The sequence below is a fragment of the Macrotis lagotis genome, chromosome X, assembly GCF_037893015.1.
Source record: "Macrotis lagotis isolate mMagLag1 chromosome X, bilby.v1.9.chrom.fasta, whole genome shotgun sequence".
NCBI lineage: Eukaryota > Metazoa > Chordata > Mammalia > Peramelemorphia > Peramelidae > Macrotis > Macrotis lagotis.
In genome coordinates, this window is record NC_133666.1 from 142682661 (window position 1) to 142702417 (window position 19757).

Sequence of the window (19757 nt, forward strand, 5' to 3'; positions counted from 1 at the left end):
CTTGTGCTCTAGATAACTCTAAAGATTATAGAGAAACTGCCAATCTGAATTGGGGGGTCATATCCTTATAGTATCTATCCTCATCCCCTTCCATATATTTAAATACTACAAGCCATCTACCCAGTTATATTCCCCTACTAGATGGGGGTTCTTGACCTTTTGGGGTGTGTGTCACAGACTCCTTGGACGGTCTGACAAAGCCTATGGACCTCTTCTTGGAATTTCTTTTAAATGTATAAAATAAAAAACACAGGATTACATAGGAAATTAATTGTTATCAAAGTATATTTTTTCAAAATAAACCAAGAAATCAGTGCCTATTGTTTAAAAAAAAAACCTTGCATTAAAGCTCCCTGAAGACAATTATGGCTAAATTATACTTTGCTCAATGCTGTATGATCAACATACACTAGATGCTGAATAAATAAATATTGGTTAAATAAAATTGAACTGGCTCTGAACTTTTCCAAAGAAATAAAGGTTAAAATGATCCAGGAGAAGTTTGAAACTGTGACTTTCTACGATTATAATTGGGCTATTAGAATGCCAAGGTGCTCCCTTCCATTTTAAGAAACCCAAGATGATGACATTGTACTTTGGGGTGTTCATACTAATACAGAAATCCATGGGATCCAATCCATTCCCAGGAGGAAAAAGAAACTAACCCCCTAATCTGAACACCCTCCCTTCCTTCTAGTCCTGTTTTGGCAACATATAGGTAGGTAGTGTGGTGGGTAGAGTCTTGGACTTGGAGTCAAGATACTCTAAATTCAAATCCAATCTCAGATATTTACTAAATGGCCCTGGACAAATAATACAACTTAAGATCATTTTTAGAATGAAATCTGATCATTTTTAAAGTGTTTTGCAAACTAGAAATCCTTTCTTCTCCTCCTCCTCCTCTCCTCCTCCTCCTCTTTCACCTCCACCTTCTCCTCTTCCTACTCTTCTTTCACCTCCACTATTCCTCCTCCTTCTCTTCCTCTTTTTATTCATCTTTTTCTCATTTTCCTACTTCTTTTCTTTCTTTCTGCTGCCTTCTCCTCTTCCACCTCCACCTCCTCTTCCTCCTCTTCTTCTTCTCCCATCTCCTTCTCCTCTTCTTTCTCATCCTCATATTCTTCTTCCTCCTTCTCTTCTTCTTCCTCCTCCTCCTCCTTATCATCTTTTGTGAGGTTAAGTGGCTTGCCCAAGGCCACACGGCTAGGTAATTATTAAGTGTTGGAGGCTGGATTTGAACTCAGGTACTCCTGACTCCAGGGCTGGTGCTCTGTCCACTGTGCCACCTAGCTGCCCCCTCTTCATCATCTTTTCCTCATTTTCATCTTTCTCCTCCTTGGGACAGTTTTCAACTCAATTCAATCAGTTTTACTGAGTACTTATTATGCCAATTACTGTTTCACACTGAACTAGGCACTTCAAGGAATACAAAAGAACAATAATACATAATCCCTTGCCCTCAAGAAGCTTATAATTTAGCTGGAGATGCAGGTAAACAGATAAATAACATGAGGCAGTGTTTCTCTATAATTCAGTGATTAAATACCAAATGAGTGGTTAAGATGGGTAGGCCTACATGATTTCAGAGAGAAACAGGGAGAAGAGTGGTCCAACAAGACTTCAGAGAGGAGAGGGCCTTGAGTTGTCCCTTGAAGGATGGGTTAGATCATAAATTTCAAACTGGAAGTGACCTAAGAGGCCATCTAGTCTAATATCCTCATTTAACAAATAAATGGTTTGCCCAAATTCACACAACTAGTTTGTGTCTGAGGCAGGATTTGAACTAAGATCATCTTGTCTCCCTTCTCCAAGGTTCTATCCACTATTAGATGGGGGCAGAGGGAGAGAAAAGAGGTAAAAACCAAATTTTAAGTTGTTAAATAATATAGTCAACCTTTTTGATTAATGATCTCTTTCCAGATGGAGGCCAAGATGATGTACAAGAATAGAGTCTACTGGTTAAGAATGGCTCCTTTTATACTCCTAACTACCTCCTTGGACTTTGTACCCACAGGAGGAAACTGGCTGCCAGGCTTCAGGAAGCAGAGGAGGCAGCAGAAGCTGCCCAGGCTCGGGCTGCTTCCCTGGAGAAAAACAAACAGAGGCTCCAAGCAGAAGTAGAAGATCTCACCATTGACCTGGAGAAGGTAAGAAGCTCAGCTGAGCATCTTATCTTGGGAAAAGATCACATGGCATCATCATGGGGGATGCTGGGAGGAATTAGAAAGAAGCAGGGTCCAGTTAGGTTTAATAAAGGCTTTGGATATTGGAACCTTGAATTCCAGTTGTCCCAATAGTTGCTCCAGGAAATTCCATAGGATTTTTTTCATTTGTTATCTCAAAATTGTATAAGTCCTTCTTTTTCATCTATTTTATATACTTCAGTTTAAAAAAGCAAAAGTAATTTAGTGGATCTGTGATTTCATCAATGTAAGTATTCCTTCCTTTGGTGTACATTGCAACCCACCCATACCTTCTCATCCTGTGCAATCCTTATATATGAAATATAAAACCAATGTTTATGATAAAGGCAACATTTCATAATATTAAATTGGGGAAAATGTTAGGGGTCCCCATTATTTCCTTTCCTTTGATACCAAAGCCATCCCATCCTTCAGTAGATTATCCAGGTGCCCCTTGACATAAGAAACATGTTTATAATAAAGTCAAAATTTGGTATTGGAATGAAATATTAGGGATCCTCCATTGTTTTCCATCCTCTGATATCAAAGCCATCCTCATGCTCATAAGTTCTCAGCTATTCATATTGTTATATGTCCATGCTTCTTTACTTCAGAACAATTTGTAATTGAACATTTAAACAGGGCCCACAGATCTTAGTTAGGTTAATATAAAGCTATTGCCTCATACTATCTATAGAGGCAGACTAGTTTCTAGCCAGCATCTATCCAATGAGGAAAGAATTTCATAATCATAGCTATCTATGTAGGTGGCTAGTGAAAAACGAGTGAGACGTTTGAGATTAAATGTTCCAAAATCTACAAGCAAAGGTGACTTCATCTTTGGAGAGCAGTTGAATAGAATTTAGCAGAAGTTAATCCATCTAGGATAAACCAGAAATTAACATATTTAATCTTAGGGATTATATGAAGAATTCAAAGGAAATGAAAAATAAACTCTAGGAATGACCAGCTTTGTTGGACACCAAAAGAATTACATGGCTCTTATGGGTATTATGTAATGATGCATATTGATCAATAGATCATTTATAAAGTGCTATACATGGATTGTGTGGGTAGTAGGGGAACAGATAAAGCATGAAATCATATCTATTCTCAAAGAATTTATTAATCTGGTATATTACCACAATATATGAAAGTTAAAGTTGAGAAATTGGGTTGCTGTGTTTTAGGGGAGAATATATTGTATTTTTATTCCAAAAATTACCATTGTATAAGGTATGATTGGTTTCTTATGCTATCAGCAGTGATGGGCTTATAAACATTTAACAGCCAGCTCTGTGAAAATGCTTGACACTTAAATTTAATTGGTTTTATTAACATTTTTTGCTATTACTTTCTTTAGTCTATAAATCAATAAAAGAGTAACTCAAACCCTGATTTATAGGATTTACTGATTTCTAAGATGTGAATGCTGACAAAGATTTTAACAATTGGCTTTCACTAAGCAGTCTGACCTGACTCCCTGTCTTTTAGTTCCCATGTTGTCATCATATAAGCAAAACAACAGACAGATCCAACAGAGTACAATATGAACTTCATTTCTCTAGGCCAATGCTGCTGCTGCTGCCCTGGACAAGAAGCAACGGATCTTTGATAAAATGCTAGCTGAATGGCAGCAGAAATGTGAGGAGCTGCAGGTCGAGGTGGACAGTGCCCAGAAGGAGTGCCGCATGTATATGACCGAGAGCTTCAAGATCAAAACAGCTTATGAAGAGTCCATAGAGCACCTGGAATCAGTTAAAAAAGAGAACAAGACTCTTCAAGGCAAGGTCCAACACAACCTAGGAGGGATTTACAGAAAGGAGTATGGGGGGCATCAGAGACCATGAGCAGGCAGGATGCTGAATGTTCTGAGATAAGGTCTGTTCTCTGGGGAGCTTCAATGTTTTTTTTTTTTTAAGGCTTAATGACCCCATCTTACTTCATACTCTTTAATTAGATGTCAGTACCTTCTATTGGGTCATTCGGAGGGGAGAAATAGTACAACTATAACATAATAATTGGTATTTATTTAAAGTGGCACTTTATTTATTTAAAATGGCACTTTAAGTCTTCTACTTAAGTTAACTTACTTGATCCTCACAATAACCCTGTGAAGTAATTGGAATAATACAGATTTACAAAAGTCTAGTGACTTGTGATTTTATTAGTTAAAATGAGACTCCAAAGTGAGGAAACTCCCTCTACCAAGGTAACTACAACTTAGAAGTCCTATAGAATTGTCTAGAGTCCTGAAAAGTGATGTGACTTGCCCAGGGTCACTTAGCCAATAAATGACAGGGTTAGGAAATGAACCTAACTGCCCTTGACTTTGAGATTCTCCTTCTAGTGTGTTACTCTGGTACAGATTTACATTTTAGCCAGAATCCCATTTGAAGATGAAGTTACTAAGAGTCAGAGAATGTGTTATTTCACCACAGTGACAAAACTAATAAGTTTCCAAGGTGGGAACTGAATTCAGGTCTCCTCTTTCTTCAAGTCTGGCACTCCATTATACCAAACTCTTTCCATGAAACTACCTTCTTTAACACAGTGAGACTGGTGGATTACACAGTAAACAGAACACTGAACTCAGAGTCAAGAAGACTCATTTTCCTGAGTTGAAAATCAGCTTCAGGCACTTACTAGGTCTGTGACTCAGGAAAAAGTCCTTTAATCCTCTTTGCTTCAATTTCCTCATCTGTAAAATGGAGCTAGAGAAGAAAATAGCAAATCATTGCTATATCTTTGACAAGAAATCCCCCAAAGAGGTTACAAAGAATCAGTCATGACTGAAGGACGTAATAATTTTAACATAATGGATCAATTACTATTACAATAAGCTTTAAGGAAATAGTTTTCTCATTCCATTGGAATTTTATTCTGGTGAATATTACTTAAGAGAGGGGATTCAGGGAGTATCAGAGACCCTGAACCTAAGTCTTCTATTCTAAGACCAATGACAAATGCCTCTTCCATTTTGTCATTGTACCTGTATAAGGGTAGCTGGATGGTACAGTGGATAGAACACTGGCCTTGGTGTCAACAGGACAGGAGTTCGAATCTAGCCTTAGACACTTGCCACTTACTAGCTATGTGACCTTGGGCAAGTCACTTAACCCTGATTGTCTTGCATCCGGGGGCATCTCCAATCATCTTGATTCATATCTGTCCACTGGACCCAGATGACTCTGGAGGAAAAAGTGAGATTGGTGATTGTGCTTGTTATGACATCACCTTCCTGATGTCATGGTCTTCAAAAATGAGAGACAAACATTATTATTATTATTATTAATATTAATATTATTATTAATATTATCATATTATACCTGTATAACAACATATGCATGTAGATCTACAAAGATCATAGAGTAGTATGAATAAACATCAAAATTCATAGTTTAATACTTATTGGTTTTGCCCCCTAAAAATGTGCTTAAGATCACAATTTAATAAATAATGCACTTTTAGAAAAAGAGAGAAGTGGGTCATAGCAAAATTTCTGAGAATTAAGATATTTCCTTAAAGTTGTTGTAAAGACATTTAATCTATTGTATTAAATAGAGTAGTATAATGGAAGTCTTCTGAAGCAGGCTTCAAAGCTATCGATTTCTATTGATTCCCACAGAATCACATATAATGGGGTTTTCCAGCAAAGGAAGAACAGAGTGGTTCCCTTATTATCTCTGTTTGATGATCAAGTTTAGCACAGTCATTCTCTCTAATATTAAGGATAATAGGTAGCCCACTTTGATATCTCAAGAATCTATGATTGTACCATTGTGAGTGTCCTCATTTGAGACAGAAATGACTCCTTTCTTTCCTAGTAAAGAGTTTCTATGAGTTGTCAGGGCCCCAAGGAAATCATCATTTTCTGGCTAAACTTCTGATAATAAGCTTCTCTGATTTGGTCTAAACTGATCCTTGGTAAAATGATGGAGTTCTGGTCTAAGTGACAGTCAAATTCCCCTCTATCTCTGGGTTGACAATCTATTGCTAGTCTCCTATAGAAACGCTTCCCATCTTGGCAGTCACCATTATACAGTGTCAGAAAACTTTCAGTACAAATCCCAATTCTGCTACTTACTACTATCTGTGACTGTGGGCAGGCAGTTCTAGAGCTTTGATCCTTTAATAATGTTACCAAGTCCCTTGGAAAGCTTTTCTATCTTGAAAAATCAAGTTCTGGGGTAAGGGGACAAGATTTCAAATCCCATTTCTGCCACTTACTATTTGTGTGACTATAGGCAAGTCAATTAACTTCCCTGGGCATCAGGTTGGACTCTGTAGTCCCTTTGAGCTCTGAATACATGATCTTATGATGGCTAGAGCTTGTCCTCCCTGAAACAGGACTAGAGATCCACAGAAATGATAATGTTATGTGTGTTGAGCAAAATGAGATCTTTGAAAGTCAAGGCTACACCAACCATTGACATTTCCAATGATGATAATATTTCTTTTCAGAGGAGATCAAAGAGTTAATTGACCAGCTTGGTGAGGGAGGAAGGAGTGTACATGAGCTTCAGAAGTTGAAGAAGAAGTTAGAGATTGAGAAGGAAGAGTTACAGGTGGCTCTGGAAGAAGCTGAGTCTTCCCTGGAGGTAATCACTCAGGCAGCATCTCTGGAAGATGGAACCTCCTTTTCTGCATACTGAGTCCCAGCAATTGGCTAGCCAGAACCTAACTCCCTAAGTCCATAACAACTGACACTGTATATTTTCTGACAGGTGGAAGAAAGTAAAGTGATACGTATTCAGTTGGAATTGGCTCAAGTCAAAGCTGACATTGATAGGAGAATTCATGAGAAGGAAGAAGAATTTGAAGCTACAAGGTAAAGGGAATTCATAGTATTTAAAATAGGTTTTTCAAAGTGTTTCCACTAGAAAAAAACAACTTCCCTTCCTAGTGGAAAAGGGCTAACTTTGACTAAAATAAATGCTGCTTTGGATTTAGGCAGAGTTCACTAATTCAGTGACCCAAGAAAGTGGATTTCCTGTTTTAAGAGCTTTCTGGATATGTTCCTAGTACTTTTTTTTAAGTTTACAGAAAATAAATGTTGTGATTTGGAGAATACTGTTTTCCAAGTTGTCCACATTGGAACGCTGTCTTACATGCTTGTCTAGCAGCCAGAGTAGCTGCTTGGCTAGGGATTCCTGGCCTTTTTGAAGTTGCAACATACTAGTAGATATGTTTTGTAACCCCACCCCATCCCAACATTCACAAACAAAAATCACTTCTTACCTCATTCCAAAAGTACTATCTATATTGTCATTGTGAGAGATGGCTTTTAGACATCCACTTAGGTCCATGCCAGGGTCAACTATACAGTATATTGTGTGGCACAAATTTAATTTTCAATTAAAATGAATTAAAAGTTATTTTATTTTGAAAATTTAATGAAAGTCTTTATGACAAATGGAATCAAAAACAACCCAAGACATCCATTACAAAACCAAGTTGCAAGTTCATTGATAAGCTGATCAGCCTGAGACTAGGCATTCTTTCATTCTTTCCTCCCCCAATTAATCAACAAGATATATGAGAAATCATCTCTTCTAGAGAAGTTTACCTTACATAGGTCTAACACCTGGAGTTGGGCTAGCTGTTTTTGTTTAAATGGGCAGGAAGAACCATCAACGGGCCATTGAGTCCCTGCAAGCCAGCCTGGAGGCTGAGGCCAAGGGACGGGCTGAGGCTCTCCGACTCAAGAAGAAGATGGAGACAGATCTGAATGAAATGGAAATCCAACTGGATCATGCTAACAAAAATAACAGTGAGCTTGTCAAGACACTGAAAAGACTACAGCAACAAATTAAGGTACTGAGGAAAGGGGGAGGAGTTGGGTGGCAAGGAAGACCAAGGGCTATCTAGGGCTGAAGGATACCTTGACTTTGTCCAAGACTTTCAGGTGGTTGCTTCAGCAAGGATCAGAAATCTAAGGAATGTTGACTTAACCAGGTCTAGCCTAGTAGGGGTTTAACCTTACTGATTTCATTGTTCATCTGCTTAATGAATTGTACTTCTCCCCTTCACTCCTTCATCCCTCCCAAAAGTTTATAAAGTATGAATCTGTGCTTGAGGTTTTTGTTGGGAGAAAAGACACTAGCAGAGGTAATGCTAATACTCAATTTTCTATGGTTAGGGAGGCTCAAACTCAGAGAGCTATGTGAGGCATGTGGGGGAAATGGCTGTAGTCATCCTGAGAAATCAAGGAAGATCTCCTGGAGGGGATAGCATTTGTGTTGGCCTTTGAAGAATAGAGAGAAATTCAGCAGGCAAAGAGGAAGCTCATTGGTTTAGAGCTGGAGGGGCCTCAGACTTCATCTGTTCCAACCTCATTTATTTAACAGATGAGGAAACCAAGATCTCAAAAGATGAAGTGGAAAAACTCAAACTCCAAAATCAGTGTTCTCTCTACTGTCCCACACTGTCCCTCAGTGCCTATTGTTGTGAAAAATAACTGAGGAAACAATCTGAGCAAGACAGGCATAATAAATGGAGGAATGGACTCCCCAGCTAGTCCAAAGACTGTGAATATAGAGTGATAAATTCTCAAGTATTAAAAACAATCAAATAAAATCAACTAATTACAAGAAAACAATGAGGATAAAAGCCAGGGAACAAAATTAAATAATCTAATTTCTAATTGAAGGAAAAATTAGGAATTTCCCAAGTTGGAATATATGTGGAAAGGTGACTCAGTCTAGTTGGGAAGTAGATAAATGAATTTTCATTTCCCAGAATTGAGATGCCACTTAATTGCATCCACCTGACTAAATGAGACAATACATGACCTACATCATCTAGTTTCCCATGGATGATTTGCAGAAAAATAATAAGATGAAGAATACATATGGCAACACAAGATGGAGTCAATATTCATAAAATAGAATCTAATTGGTTCTCCTGATTTCCACACCAAACCAACTTTATTTTGTAACTGGACTTGACTCTATATTGTCAATTGTACAGTGCCTGGTCCATTGTAGACATGCAATAAATCGCCCAACAGATTGATTGATTCCAGGCAGGGAGAAGAGCATGAACAAAAGAGGAAAGGTGGGAAAATGTAAGGTAAATTTAGAGTTCAGGTGGGCACTGAGTAGTCCAATTCTCATGCCCCCTTTCCTCTGGCAGGATCTCCAGATCCAAATGGATGAGGATGCTAGACAACATGAGGAGCTTCGGGAACAGTATAATCTTCAGGAACGCCGCCTGAGCCTTCTACAGACAGAATTGGAAGAAGTTCGGTCTAGCCTGGAGGGCAGTGAGCGATCTCGAAAACTACTGGAGCAGGAGGTGGTTGAAATCACTGAGAGACACAATGAAGTCAACATTCAGGTTAGCAAACATATCTCTGCCTCTATCCGGCCTGGTTTACACAGCCCTTGTGGGACGGGGGTAACCTTCTAGATCCAAGGATTCTCACTCAAAACCCAGAATATTTATCAAATAGTCCCGTGTCTTGCTTAAATTTCTCTTAGTTCATTGGTTGCTCTAAAAAAAACTAAGTTAAAAAAATCACAAGAAAACCCAAAACTCCCCTTCACATAGGATTATAAATTTAGAATTGGAAGGGGCTTTGGAGGTAATCTCCAACACTTAGTTCAAATACCACTTTCTGCTGGAGGTCATTTTCAGTCTCATTCTCCCTCCCATCTTTCCATGCTTTCCCCCTGAGACTGTTGCTGTTCAGTCATTTCAACTATTTATGACTCTTTGTAACCCCATTTGAGGTTTTCTTGGCAAAATTGTTGGAATAACTTGTCATTTTCTTCTCCAGCTCATTTTACAGATAAGGAAACAGGCAAACAAAGTTAAATGACTTGCCTAGAGTCACACAGTTAGGAAGTGTCTCAGGCTGGATTTGAATTTAGGAAGATGAGTCTTCCTGACTCTCGACCTTCACCCTATCCATTGTACCACCTAGATGCCCTTAGTGATGAACTTTTATTTATTCTGCATATCTTTTATTTGTACAGTTATTCCAGGTACATCCAATCCACAGTCCATGGGCCACATGAGGTCTTCAAATCCCATTTATATTACATTATTACATTTTATTATTATACTCATTGTTATATGGGTTATACTATAGTCATAAATATTAAATTCTGTACACAGTCATTGACAAATTGTTATTGGGCAATGTGGTCCAAAAGAGCTAAAAGGCTGGACACCCATCATTTACATGGTCTCTCCCCCATTAGCATATGAGCTCCCTTAGAGTAGGAATTATGTTTTTTTTTCTTTGTATCATCTGTTCTGAGAATATTTTATAAATTTTGAATGTTGACTAATTCAGCTTCAAGCTGTGCTCATTGAACAACACTGGAGAAATTCTAAACTTTCCGAAATAGTGCTCTATATATGTTAAGCCAAGTTTGTCTCCCCGCCCCCCCCCATATCCTAGAGTAAAAGGATGCTGTTGGCCTCTTTGTCAATGCTATCTCTTCTCCTTTAGAACCAAAGTCTATTGGTGGTCAAGCGTAAACTGGAATCAGATATCCAGCGCATCTCCAATGAACATGAGGAGCTTATCAGTGAATTCCGTACAGCTGATGAAAGAGCCAAGAAAGCTATGACTGATGTAAGTCCCTTCTTCCTTTCTTTTGCCAGTAAGAGTGGTACACAGGTCCTCTTGTACTCATGGAATAAAAGATTCATAGTCAGAAAGAACTTTAGAGGTCATCTCATGCAGCCTCCTCGTTTTGCAGCTGAGGAAGATGTAGCCCAGACAAATTAAGTGAATTGCCCAAGGTCATACAGGTAATGACAGAAATGGAATGACCTATCACTGGAGAAAGAAGGCAGTCTTTCTCCAGAGCCACTTTGCATGCAAAGGACAATTGACTGAGGACAGGATAGGAACCAGGGGCAAAGTCAGCTGGCCCAAACCAGATGGATCTGGCAGTGCCAGACTAGTCCTGATTTCAAAGTTTTAATGTCACTTACTGCCTCAAATACAATATAAGACACATAGGTGTGTGCACTCAGTAGCAATATGATACATGACCTGGCCTGATAAAGATACCCATTTGTAAACACCATCGATACATCATGATAATTGCATCAGGGAGGGTCCCCAAGACTACATAGGGAACATCAGAATTTCCCTGTTTCCTACGGTTTCTCATTCTCTTGCCTAGTACTTGTTTCTCATATTACTTTGACTAAGGGTTCTCTCTGCATAGAATAACATACCTTTCCTACTTACTCCTCCCTCCCTGAATAATGGCCAATCTCTGCTTCTACTAAACCATTTTATACATGAGCATCCTTTGTACTCCTTGGCACTCCTCAGATGTCCTATGGAAATGCTTTCTTGAGTCATCCTATACAATTGGAAATGCCACTCCAGCTGGGGATTGACAAATTGGCCATTTAGTTCCTCAAAGCCAATGAGCACCAAGTCTTTCAGCCTCTGTGAAATGGAACAAATTGTCTCACTTTAATGTCTCTTCTCCTTTCTCATTCCAAGGCTGCTAGGATGGCAGAAGAACTCCGTCAAGAGCAGGATCACTGCATGCACCTGGAGAAAATAAAAAAGAACCATGAGCTCACCATCAAGGACTTGCAAGCTAAGATGGAAGAGGCTGAACAGTTGGCTCTAAAAGGTGGAAAGCGCACAATAATGAAATTAGAAGCCAAGGTAAGAAGAAAGTTCAGTATTGGCCAAACATTTCCTTCTCAACACATCTAACTCTCAGTTTATTAAATTTTCTATAAAAATAGAGAGGAAGGAAGGAAGGAAGGAAGGAAGGAAGGAAGGAAGGAAGGAAGGAAGGAAGGAAGTATGGATAGATGGATGGATAGATGGATTTGACTGGGGTCAGAATGCCTTTTGCCAAAAATGTATACTGAGTTTGGACATGAGCTGAAAATTGCAGATGTTAAAGAAAATGACATTGGAGAGTCAGCTTTAATTTCTTTCTTAAAGGGGTTTTTGTCTTCCTTTTTGTGCCCTAAAACAAGAAGCAACAAAACACGCTATCACTGATGCCACCTAGAATGCTATTAACCTCACTTTTGTGTTCATCAGTATTTTTCCCCACTAGTTTTCCATTTAGCTTCCAAACATCCCTTTTCTGTTTATCCATCTCATTCCCATACTACCATAAAACCAATTCTCAGTTCCATTGCCTTGCAAAAAAATAAAAAATAAAAAACATCATTACTGATTTATTCAGATATATTTTCTACCTCTCCAACCTTCACCCCCCACCTCAGATTAAGGAGCTGGAAACTGAACTGGATTCTGAACAGAAACGCCATGTTGAGACAGTCAAAATCTTGCGTAAAAATGAACGTCGTCTCAAAGAGCTGGTCTTCCAGACAGATGAAGATCACAAGACCAACCAGCGCATGCAAGAGCTGGTAGAGAAGCTTCAGAACAAACTGAAGGTCTACAAGAGACAAATAGATGAAGCGGTATGTGGCTTTGCAGTCAAACCCATGTCCTTCCCTTCTCACACCCTTTCCCAATAAATGACCTCTCCAAAGGAGGAAGCCAAAATGTTGTCCCAACACTAGCATTCCCCTAGTCTCCTGAGGGGAGGGAAACATTCAGCCAGAGGACTATTTCTGGAACCATTGTTATAACTGGCCCTGAAACCCTGAAGCGCAGTCATTTGGTGGGAAATGTTAACAGACAGCACACATTGTACCCTTAAAGATAAGAACATGTTAAAAAACAAGTATCATTCCTTAAGAATTCCTCATATTAAGTAAGGCATGGAATGATTTCAAATTCAAGGAATATTTTTGCTCCCTTCAACTTGATGTTATGACCTCCCTGGCTCCCTCTGTCTACACACACACACACACACACACACACACACACACACACACACACACACACACACACACAAACACAGAAAGTTTGCCATCACTTTGAAACCTACCAATCATTAACTAACTCTGTAAGGAATTTCAAATCCAAGCTCCTAGGAATGAAGTTTTTGCTTCCATCCTGTCTGGAATACCAAAATAATTTCTAAACTAAAATAGCATGAGAGAGTTTTGCAGCAAAATTATAAGACTAATTCTGTTCCTGTCTCTTTCTTTGTAGGAGGAGCAGGCCAACCAGACTTTGGCCAGGTACCGGAAGACTGTGCATGAACTGGACGATGCTGAGGAAAGAGCAGGGATGGCTGAGACGGCCCTAAACAAGCTCCGTACCCGGCACCGTGTAGCTGGCAAAGGGATCACCTCCGTGGAGATCATCCAGGTGTCCAAAACTGGTTCCTCAAAAACAATTTCTGAGGAATGAGATTCATTTGTGCTCAACATCTCTAGCTGGTAGGTCTTGGTCTACCTCCTTTGTACTTCTAGCAAAGATGATGGAGTAGGATGAGGACATTGGCTCTTTATATAGAGGAGGAAGATATTACATTCTCTTCCTTTTCGGTCTTCCCCATAGGACCTAGCACTCTACTTGCCCTTCATTAACCATGCAATAAATGCTGAAGGATTATTTTAGGTTTTTCACCTTTTATAGTTTATATAGAAAGATAAAGCATGAATTAAGTTACTATGAGCCCATTGGAAATCAAATTTGAAAAGCAAAAACAAAAACAAGACAGTCCTTATGCTTAAGGAGCTTAAAGTCTTTTTTCTTTTTTTTTTCTTTTGGTTTTTGCAAAGCAATAGGGTTAAGTGACTTGCCCAGGGTCACACAGCTAAAGAATTATTAAGTGTCTGGGGCTGAATTTGAATTTGGGTCCTCCTGATTCTAGGGCCGGTGCTCTATCCATGGAGCTTACATTCTAATAGTGGAAGATAAATCATAAATGGGACCTTGAATGAGTGGGGAGAGAAATGGGGAGAAAGGAGGCAAGGCAGTGGCGGGGAGAGAGAGTAGTCTAGAACAGAGAAGTCAAATTCCAAGCCCACTAACTGCAAGGGACCCACAAAACTCTCAAGTGTAGCCAGATTAGAATATAAATGGGAAATGACCATAGTTAAATTATTCATAAATTTATGAAAATATTTATCATAATGATAATATTCAAATAAATATTGACTATAAACAAAACTAAATAAGAACACATAGATAATATTAGAGGTTTCTAAGTCAATCTGAGCAGCTAAGTGGCACATCAGATAGACTGCTGCATTTGAAGAGAGGAAGATTGGTCTCGGACACTTACTAGTGGTGTGTCCCTGGGCAAGTCATTTGACTCTGCTTGAGTTTCATCATCAGTAAAATGAATTGGAGAAGGTAATGGAAAATCATTTCAGTGTCTCTGCCAAGAAAATAAATGGGGTCATAAAGAGTTGGAAACAACTAAAAGATCAAACAAACTACAACAATAACAAAGTCAATCTGTGACCCACAGGGATCTGTTTCTATTTGAGTTTTACACCACTGGCCTAGAGTAGAAGAGGCAGTTAGAGGTGGTATTTTGAATTAGACATGCTCTAACTCTGGAAATAGAAGATGTGTGTTCAAATTTTTCTTCTATGATACACACCTGTATTACCTTCAATAAGTCATTTAATTTCCATGGGCTTCATTTCCCCATTTGTAAAATGAGGAGTTAACCTTGAAGATCCCTTGAAGCCCTAGATCTATGAACCTGTGAATAAGGAAGTCCACATATGATCCTTGTGTGAATCTCTGAGATTGCCAACTGTTGAGGACTCACCCACACTACTTTCATTCATTATTCATTTATTTATTCAATAAGCATTCATGATGTTTCTGCACTGTGAGTGAATGCTAGGGCTATAGACACAAAAATAGAAATAATCCCTGCTCTCAAGAAATGTTTATGTTACTTTGGGAATAACATGCAGTTATAGAAGTAAATATAAGCAAACTAAATGCACAATTGTTTTTGAAGTGAGCTGGGGGGGGAGGAAACCTAGAGACTACTCAGAAATGAAGTCTTGATTTAGGTATTTAGAGAGAGTAGGGACTAAACATCTACTGCCATGACCTCCACTAGCTCTGGGAATTCTTTCTTGCCCAGACTTTAATCACCTGGCCAAATTGGCATTCAAAGAAGTCTGGGGTGGTTCCCACACTCACTTTCATGCCTTCTTTCACCAGAGTAGTATTTGGTTTGGGTGTTAGCTAAAGACGGCAAACCTAATGACCTCAATTCAAAGTGACTCTTTGTTTTCCATATTATTTTATATGAAGGGAAACAGAAAATGGAGGGTTGTACCTTTTTCTTAAATTTCTGAATCTGAAAATTTGATCACCTTGGTTAAATTTAGAAAACAAGAGAGTCATTTCCAGGAGACCTGAAGTTAAGGTATCACAGTCTCCTTTTGGAGTAAATCCTAGAAGGAAGTTTTCTAAATTGAGATTTGACCTCAGTCATACTTTACTCATACAGACATCATATAACACCTTCAATACAACTGACATGATTCACTCTAGGCAGTTATGATTTCATTTCCTTTTATCCACCTCTTGCAGTGACTATATCTATTACAGTAATTTCCTAATGGTTTACCTGCCTCCAATCTCTCCTTGTTCTCCAACCCATTCTCTACAACACTGCCAGATTGTTGTTTGTTGTTCAGTTGTTTTCAGTTATTTCTGCCTCTTCATAATTTTGGAGTTTTCATGGCAAAGATACTGGAGTGGTTCGCCATTTTCTTTTCCAGATCATTTTATAGCAAAGAGAAATGGCTTCTCCAGGGTCATATAGTTAATAAATATCTGAGTCTGAATTTGAGTTCAAATCCTCCTAATTCCAGGCCCAGCACTCTTTCCACCGCACTACCTAGCTGCAACTTCCTTGATTGTTCTCAAATAAGACACTCCATGCTCCAATTCAGGGAATTTTCACTGGTTGTTTCCCCATGCCTAGAATACTCTCTCCTCATCTTCATCTCTAGGCTATTCTGACTTCTTTAAAATTTCAGCTAATATTCCACCTACTAGAGGAAGCCTTTCCAGGTCTACCTTTTAATTCAAATGCCTTTGTTCTGTTGATTATTTCCAACTTATTCTGTATTTAGCTTGTTTCTACATGTATTATATATATATATATGTATATGTATATACATATATATATATATTCTACATGTGTTTGCATGTTTATTTTCCATTCCCCTATGAACTCCTTGAGAACAAAGACTGTCTTTTACCTTTCATCATATCCTATCATATCCTCAGCTCTTATCACAGAACCTGGCAGATTCTAAATAAGGGTTTAGTGAATGATAGATTCCCACAACCTGTACTGATCAATTTAGAATCATTAGCTTTAACCCTGAAAGGAATTTCAGGGATCATCTGGTCCAACCCTTTCATTTTTCAGATGAAGAAACCAACTTCTCCTAGGTCATACAGTAGTAAAAGGCAGAACTGAGATTCATATCAGGTCCTCTGGCTTCAAATATGTATGAAGTGGATATGGAAAAATGATTGGTAGAAAACAGAGTTTGAGTCTTCCTACAAGGAAGAATGGGCGATAGAGATTGAAACTTGGATTTGTAGTCAGGAAGATCTGGATTCAAGTCTTGCTTCTGACTAACCATGCTACTCTTTAAATGTTAAGTTGCAGAATTGTACTAATTCCCATTGGTTCACTGAGAACTTTCTCCATATATGTCATCACAGGTCAGGTCTGAAAATAAAAGCAAAACAAGGGATAGATTTTTTTATGGAATTGTTCCTTCATTTTTCACCCAGGCCCTATGATAGTCAAGGTCACATGACTGAAAGACAGTTGGGTAGGCTAAGGGTATAGTCTGTGGCCATAGAATAGAGGAAAAATAGAATTCCCCATTTCTCATGTGAGAAAATTGAAACCATGACTGGCATCAGTAGTGCTATGAGACTAACAACTAGTTAGTCAACAATCAATGAACAATTATTCCTTAAATATACTTTACAACTTAGACACTGTGCTAGGTTCTAGGAATAGGACTATAGGAATGAAATATTACCTTCTCATAAAGAACTTACATTCAAATGGGAGAGAAATGTGTGTGTGTGTGTGTGTGTATGTGTTTATATGTGTGTGTATACAGGCATACTTGGAGAAACTATAGGTTGAATTCTAGACCACCACAATAAAGCAAATATTGTAATAAAATGAGTCACAATTTTTTTGATTTCCCAGTACATAGAAAAGTTATGTTTATACTATACTATAGTCTATTAAGTGTACAATAGTATTATGTCCTTAAAAAGTATATAATTTAATTTAAAAATATTCTATTACTAAAAAAATGCTAATCATCACCTGAGATTTCAGTGTGTCACAATCTTTTTTTTGCTGGTGGAAGGTCCTGCCTTGATGTTGATGGCTGCTAACTGATAAGGTTGCTGAAGGCTGGGATAGCTTTGGTAATCTCTTAAAATAAGACAATAATGAAGTTTGCCACATTGATTGATTTTCTTCCACAAAGGATTTTTCTGTAGCATGTGATGCTGTTTGATAGCATTTTATTCACAGTAGAACTTCTTTCAAAATTGGAGTCAATACTCTCAAACTCTGCCTCTGCTTTAAGTTTATGTCATATTCTTCAATATTGTAAGTCTCAGGGAATAGGGAGGCTGGAGAAGAGGGAGAGAGAAATAGGGAACAGGCAGTCAGTGAAAAAGTCAGAATATACACAACATTTATCAATTAAGTTTGCTGACTTATATGAGCATGGTTCTTGGTGTCCCCAAATAATTATAATAACATCACATATCACCATAACACATAATAATAATAATAATAATAATAATAATAATAATAATAATAATGAAAAAGTTTGAAATATATCAAAAATTACCAAAATATGACAGAGAGAGAGACATGATGCAGACACATCTTGTGGGAGTAATGGCACCAATAAACTTGCCACAAACCTTCGATTTATAGAGCAAAAAAACAAGAACCAACAAAAATCCACAATATTTGCAAAGCACAATAAAAGATGGTATAACAAATATATAATAGAGAATGTATATATTTTCCTACTGACAAAATTTAATTTATATGGATGAAGTCAGATGGAAGAATGGTTCACTATGATGGATTTTAAAAAATATATAAATTTTCATTTGAAATCCACTGGTAGGGCATAATGCAAAGCAATTTCTCTTCCTGGTATGGGAAAATAGTAAACCAACTGCAAATGAGCATCATTATTTACACCTACAGCTTCCCCCACAGGCACATTATCTGTGTTTACTTTAATCCCAGAGGGCCTCACTTTCACACTTGGGCAGGCTCCTGGTACAGCTCCCAGTTCAACTCCCAGAAATTTCAGGAACAAACAAGTTCCACCCACACTCACAATAAAGGTGTCACCATGCTACAGTAATGGCATTCACAGCTTTTAGGCAAGGGTGTGACGGGTGTGACTATAAGGTGTCCATTAAGAAGGTGACTGTGGAAAAACTTGTCTGGGGAGACTGCCATTTTGGGGATCTGCCTGGGTAGTAGAAAAGGTAGAGAAGAGAGAAATCACAACGTATTTGCATTTTCTCATTTCTACCTCCTTCCCCCCCTTCTCATTCCAGGGTGACACAGAGCTCAACAGCAGCCCTTTGTATGGAAGAAATAATGGAAAAAAAAAGAAAGAAAACTGGGCCTATTAAGAAGATGAGTATTATGCAAAGAAAAGACAGAACAAGATAGGAGCTGAAAAATAAAGAGAGCTATGAATAAATGAGCTAAGAGGTTTAAACACTCAGATTTGGTAATGTCTGTAAATCAAGTTGCTCCTTTCTGAAACCCTGTATCAGGGTAGGTTTTCAGAAACAATGGGCCTATTTTTAAGTGAGATCTTCTTACATGCTCATGTCAAGGACGGAACATGTAATATATCTGTGTGAGCCAGCTGTCTTTTTTCTGTAAATAATTTCTCATTTGGACAATCTTGATGTTAATCCTAATGAGTCTAATTAAAAGTAATATCAACAAAAAGTTTGATGGCCTTTTTTTGTTTTTCTTGAAATAGTTTGATTTCTTTCCTTTTTTTTTGCCCTCTCTAAATCTAAAAGAGATTTATAAACAAATATGTAGTCCAATTTTAGAAAAAATTTATGATGTATGGTTAATTCACAATATTGGACCACTGTCATCTTAACTCTCATGCTTTGCCCATATCAGACTTGATTTCAAAAATAATGCAGAATAAGAAAAACTCTTTGCACCCAACCAGTATATATAATTTATAAGCCCAGAGACTGAGAAATGTTCTCAAAACTGACAAATTCATTCAGTTGACATGCCTTATGTAAGCTTATATGCATTCTTTCAAAAGCATCTATTAAGTGCCTACACATTTCCAGGCAGAGAAGCAATATGATATGGTGAATAGGGAATTAATCTCAAAGGTAGGAAGACCTGGAATCAAGTCCTCCCTTTGATGTAAACTGGTTGTATAATCCTGGGCAAGTCACTTAACATCTCTTAGTGCCCTAAGCAACTCTCTCAGACTCTAAATTGCAAAGAAGGTGTTTGACCTTAATTGAAAGAGGACATTTTTCTACTGGAAGTTCCCCATATCAGTGATATCACAGATTCTATCTTTCCTCTCCAAAGGGAATCACTGAAGCAAAATGTTTAGTACTCCGCTAAAGCTGTTCAACATTGTGAACAATGAAAA

The 19757-nt window shown here is 38.1% G+C and overlaps 1 protein-coding gene across 1 annotated transcript in view; it reads left to right on the forward strand.

Annotated features, from left to right (window-relative positions):
- Window positions 1–19062, forward strand: part of MYH16 (myosin heavy chain 16) — an 82827-nt gene extending 63765 nt beyond the window's left edge. Inside the window, exons 33-43 of the mRNA XM_074201541.1 lie at window positions 2015–2147; window positions 3752–3968; window positions 6648–6784; window positions 6911–7014; window positions 7808–8000; window positions 9321–9524; window positions 10648–10773; window positions 11665–11835; window positions 12414–12614; window positions 13255–13484; window positions 18667–19062. Coding sequence (XP_074057642.1) covers window positions 2015–2147; window positions 3752–3968; window positions 6648–6784; window positions 6911–7014; window positions 7808–8000; window positions 9321–9524; window positions 10648–10773; window positions 11665–11835; window positions 12414–12614; window positions 13255–13455 — 1687 coding nt within the window. The 3' untranslated portion in view covers window positions 13456–13484; window positions 18667–19062. The remainder of the gene's footprint in view (window positions 1–2014; window positions 2148–3751; window positions 3969–6647; window positions 6785–6910; window positions 7015–7807; window positions 8001–9320; window positions 9525–10647; window positions 10774–11664; window positions 11836–12413; window positions 12615–13254; window positions 13485–18666) is intronic.
- The last annotated feature ends 695 nt before the right edge of the window (window positions 19063–19757 follow it).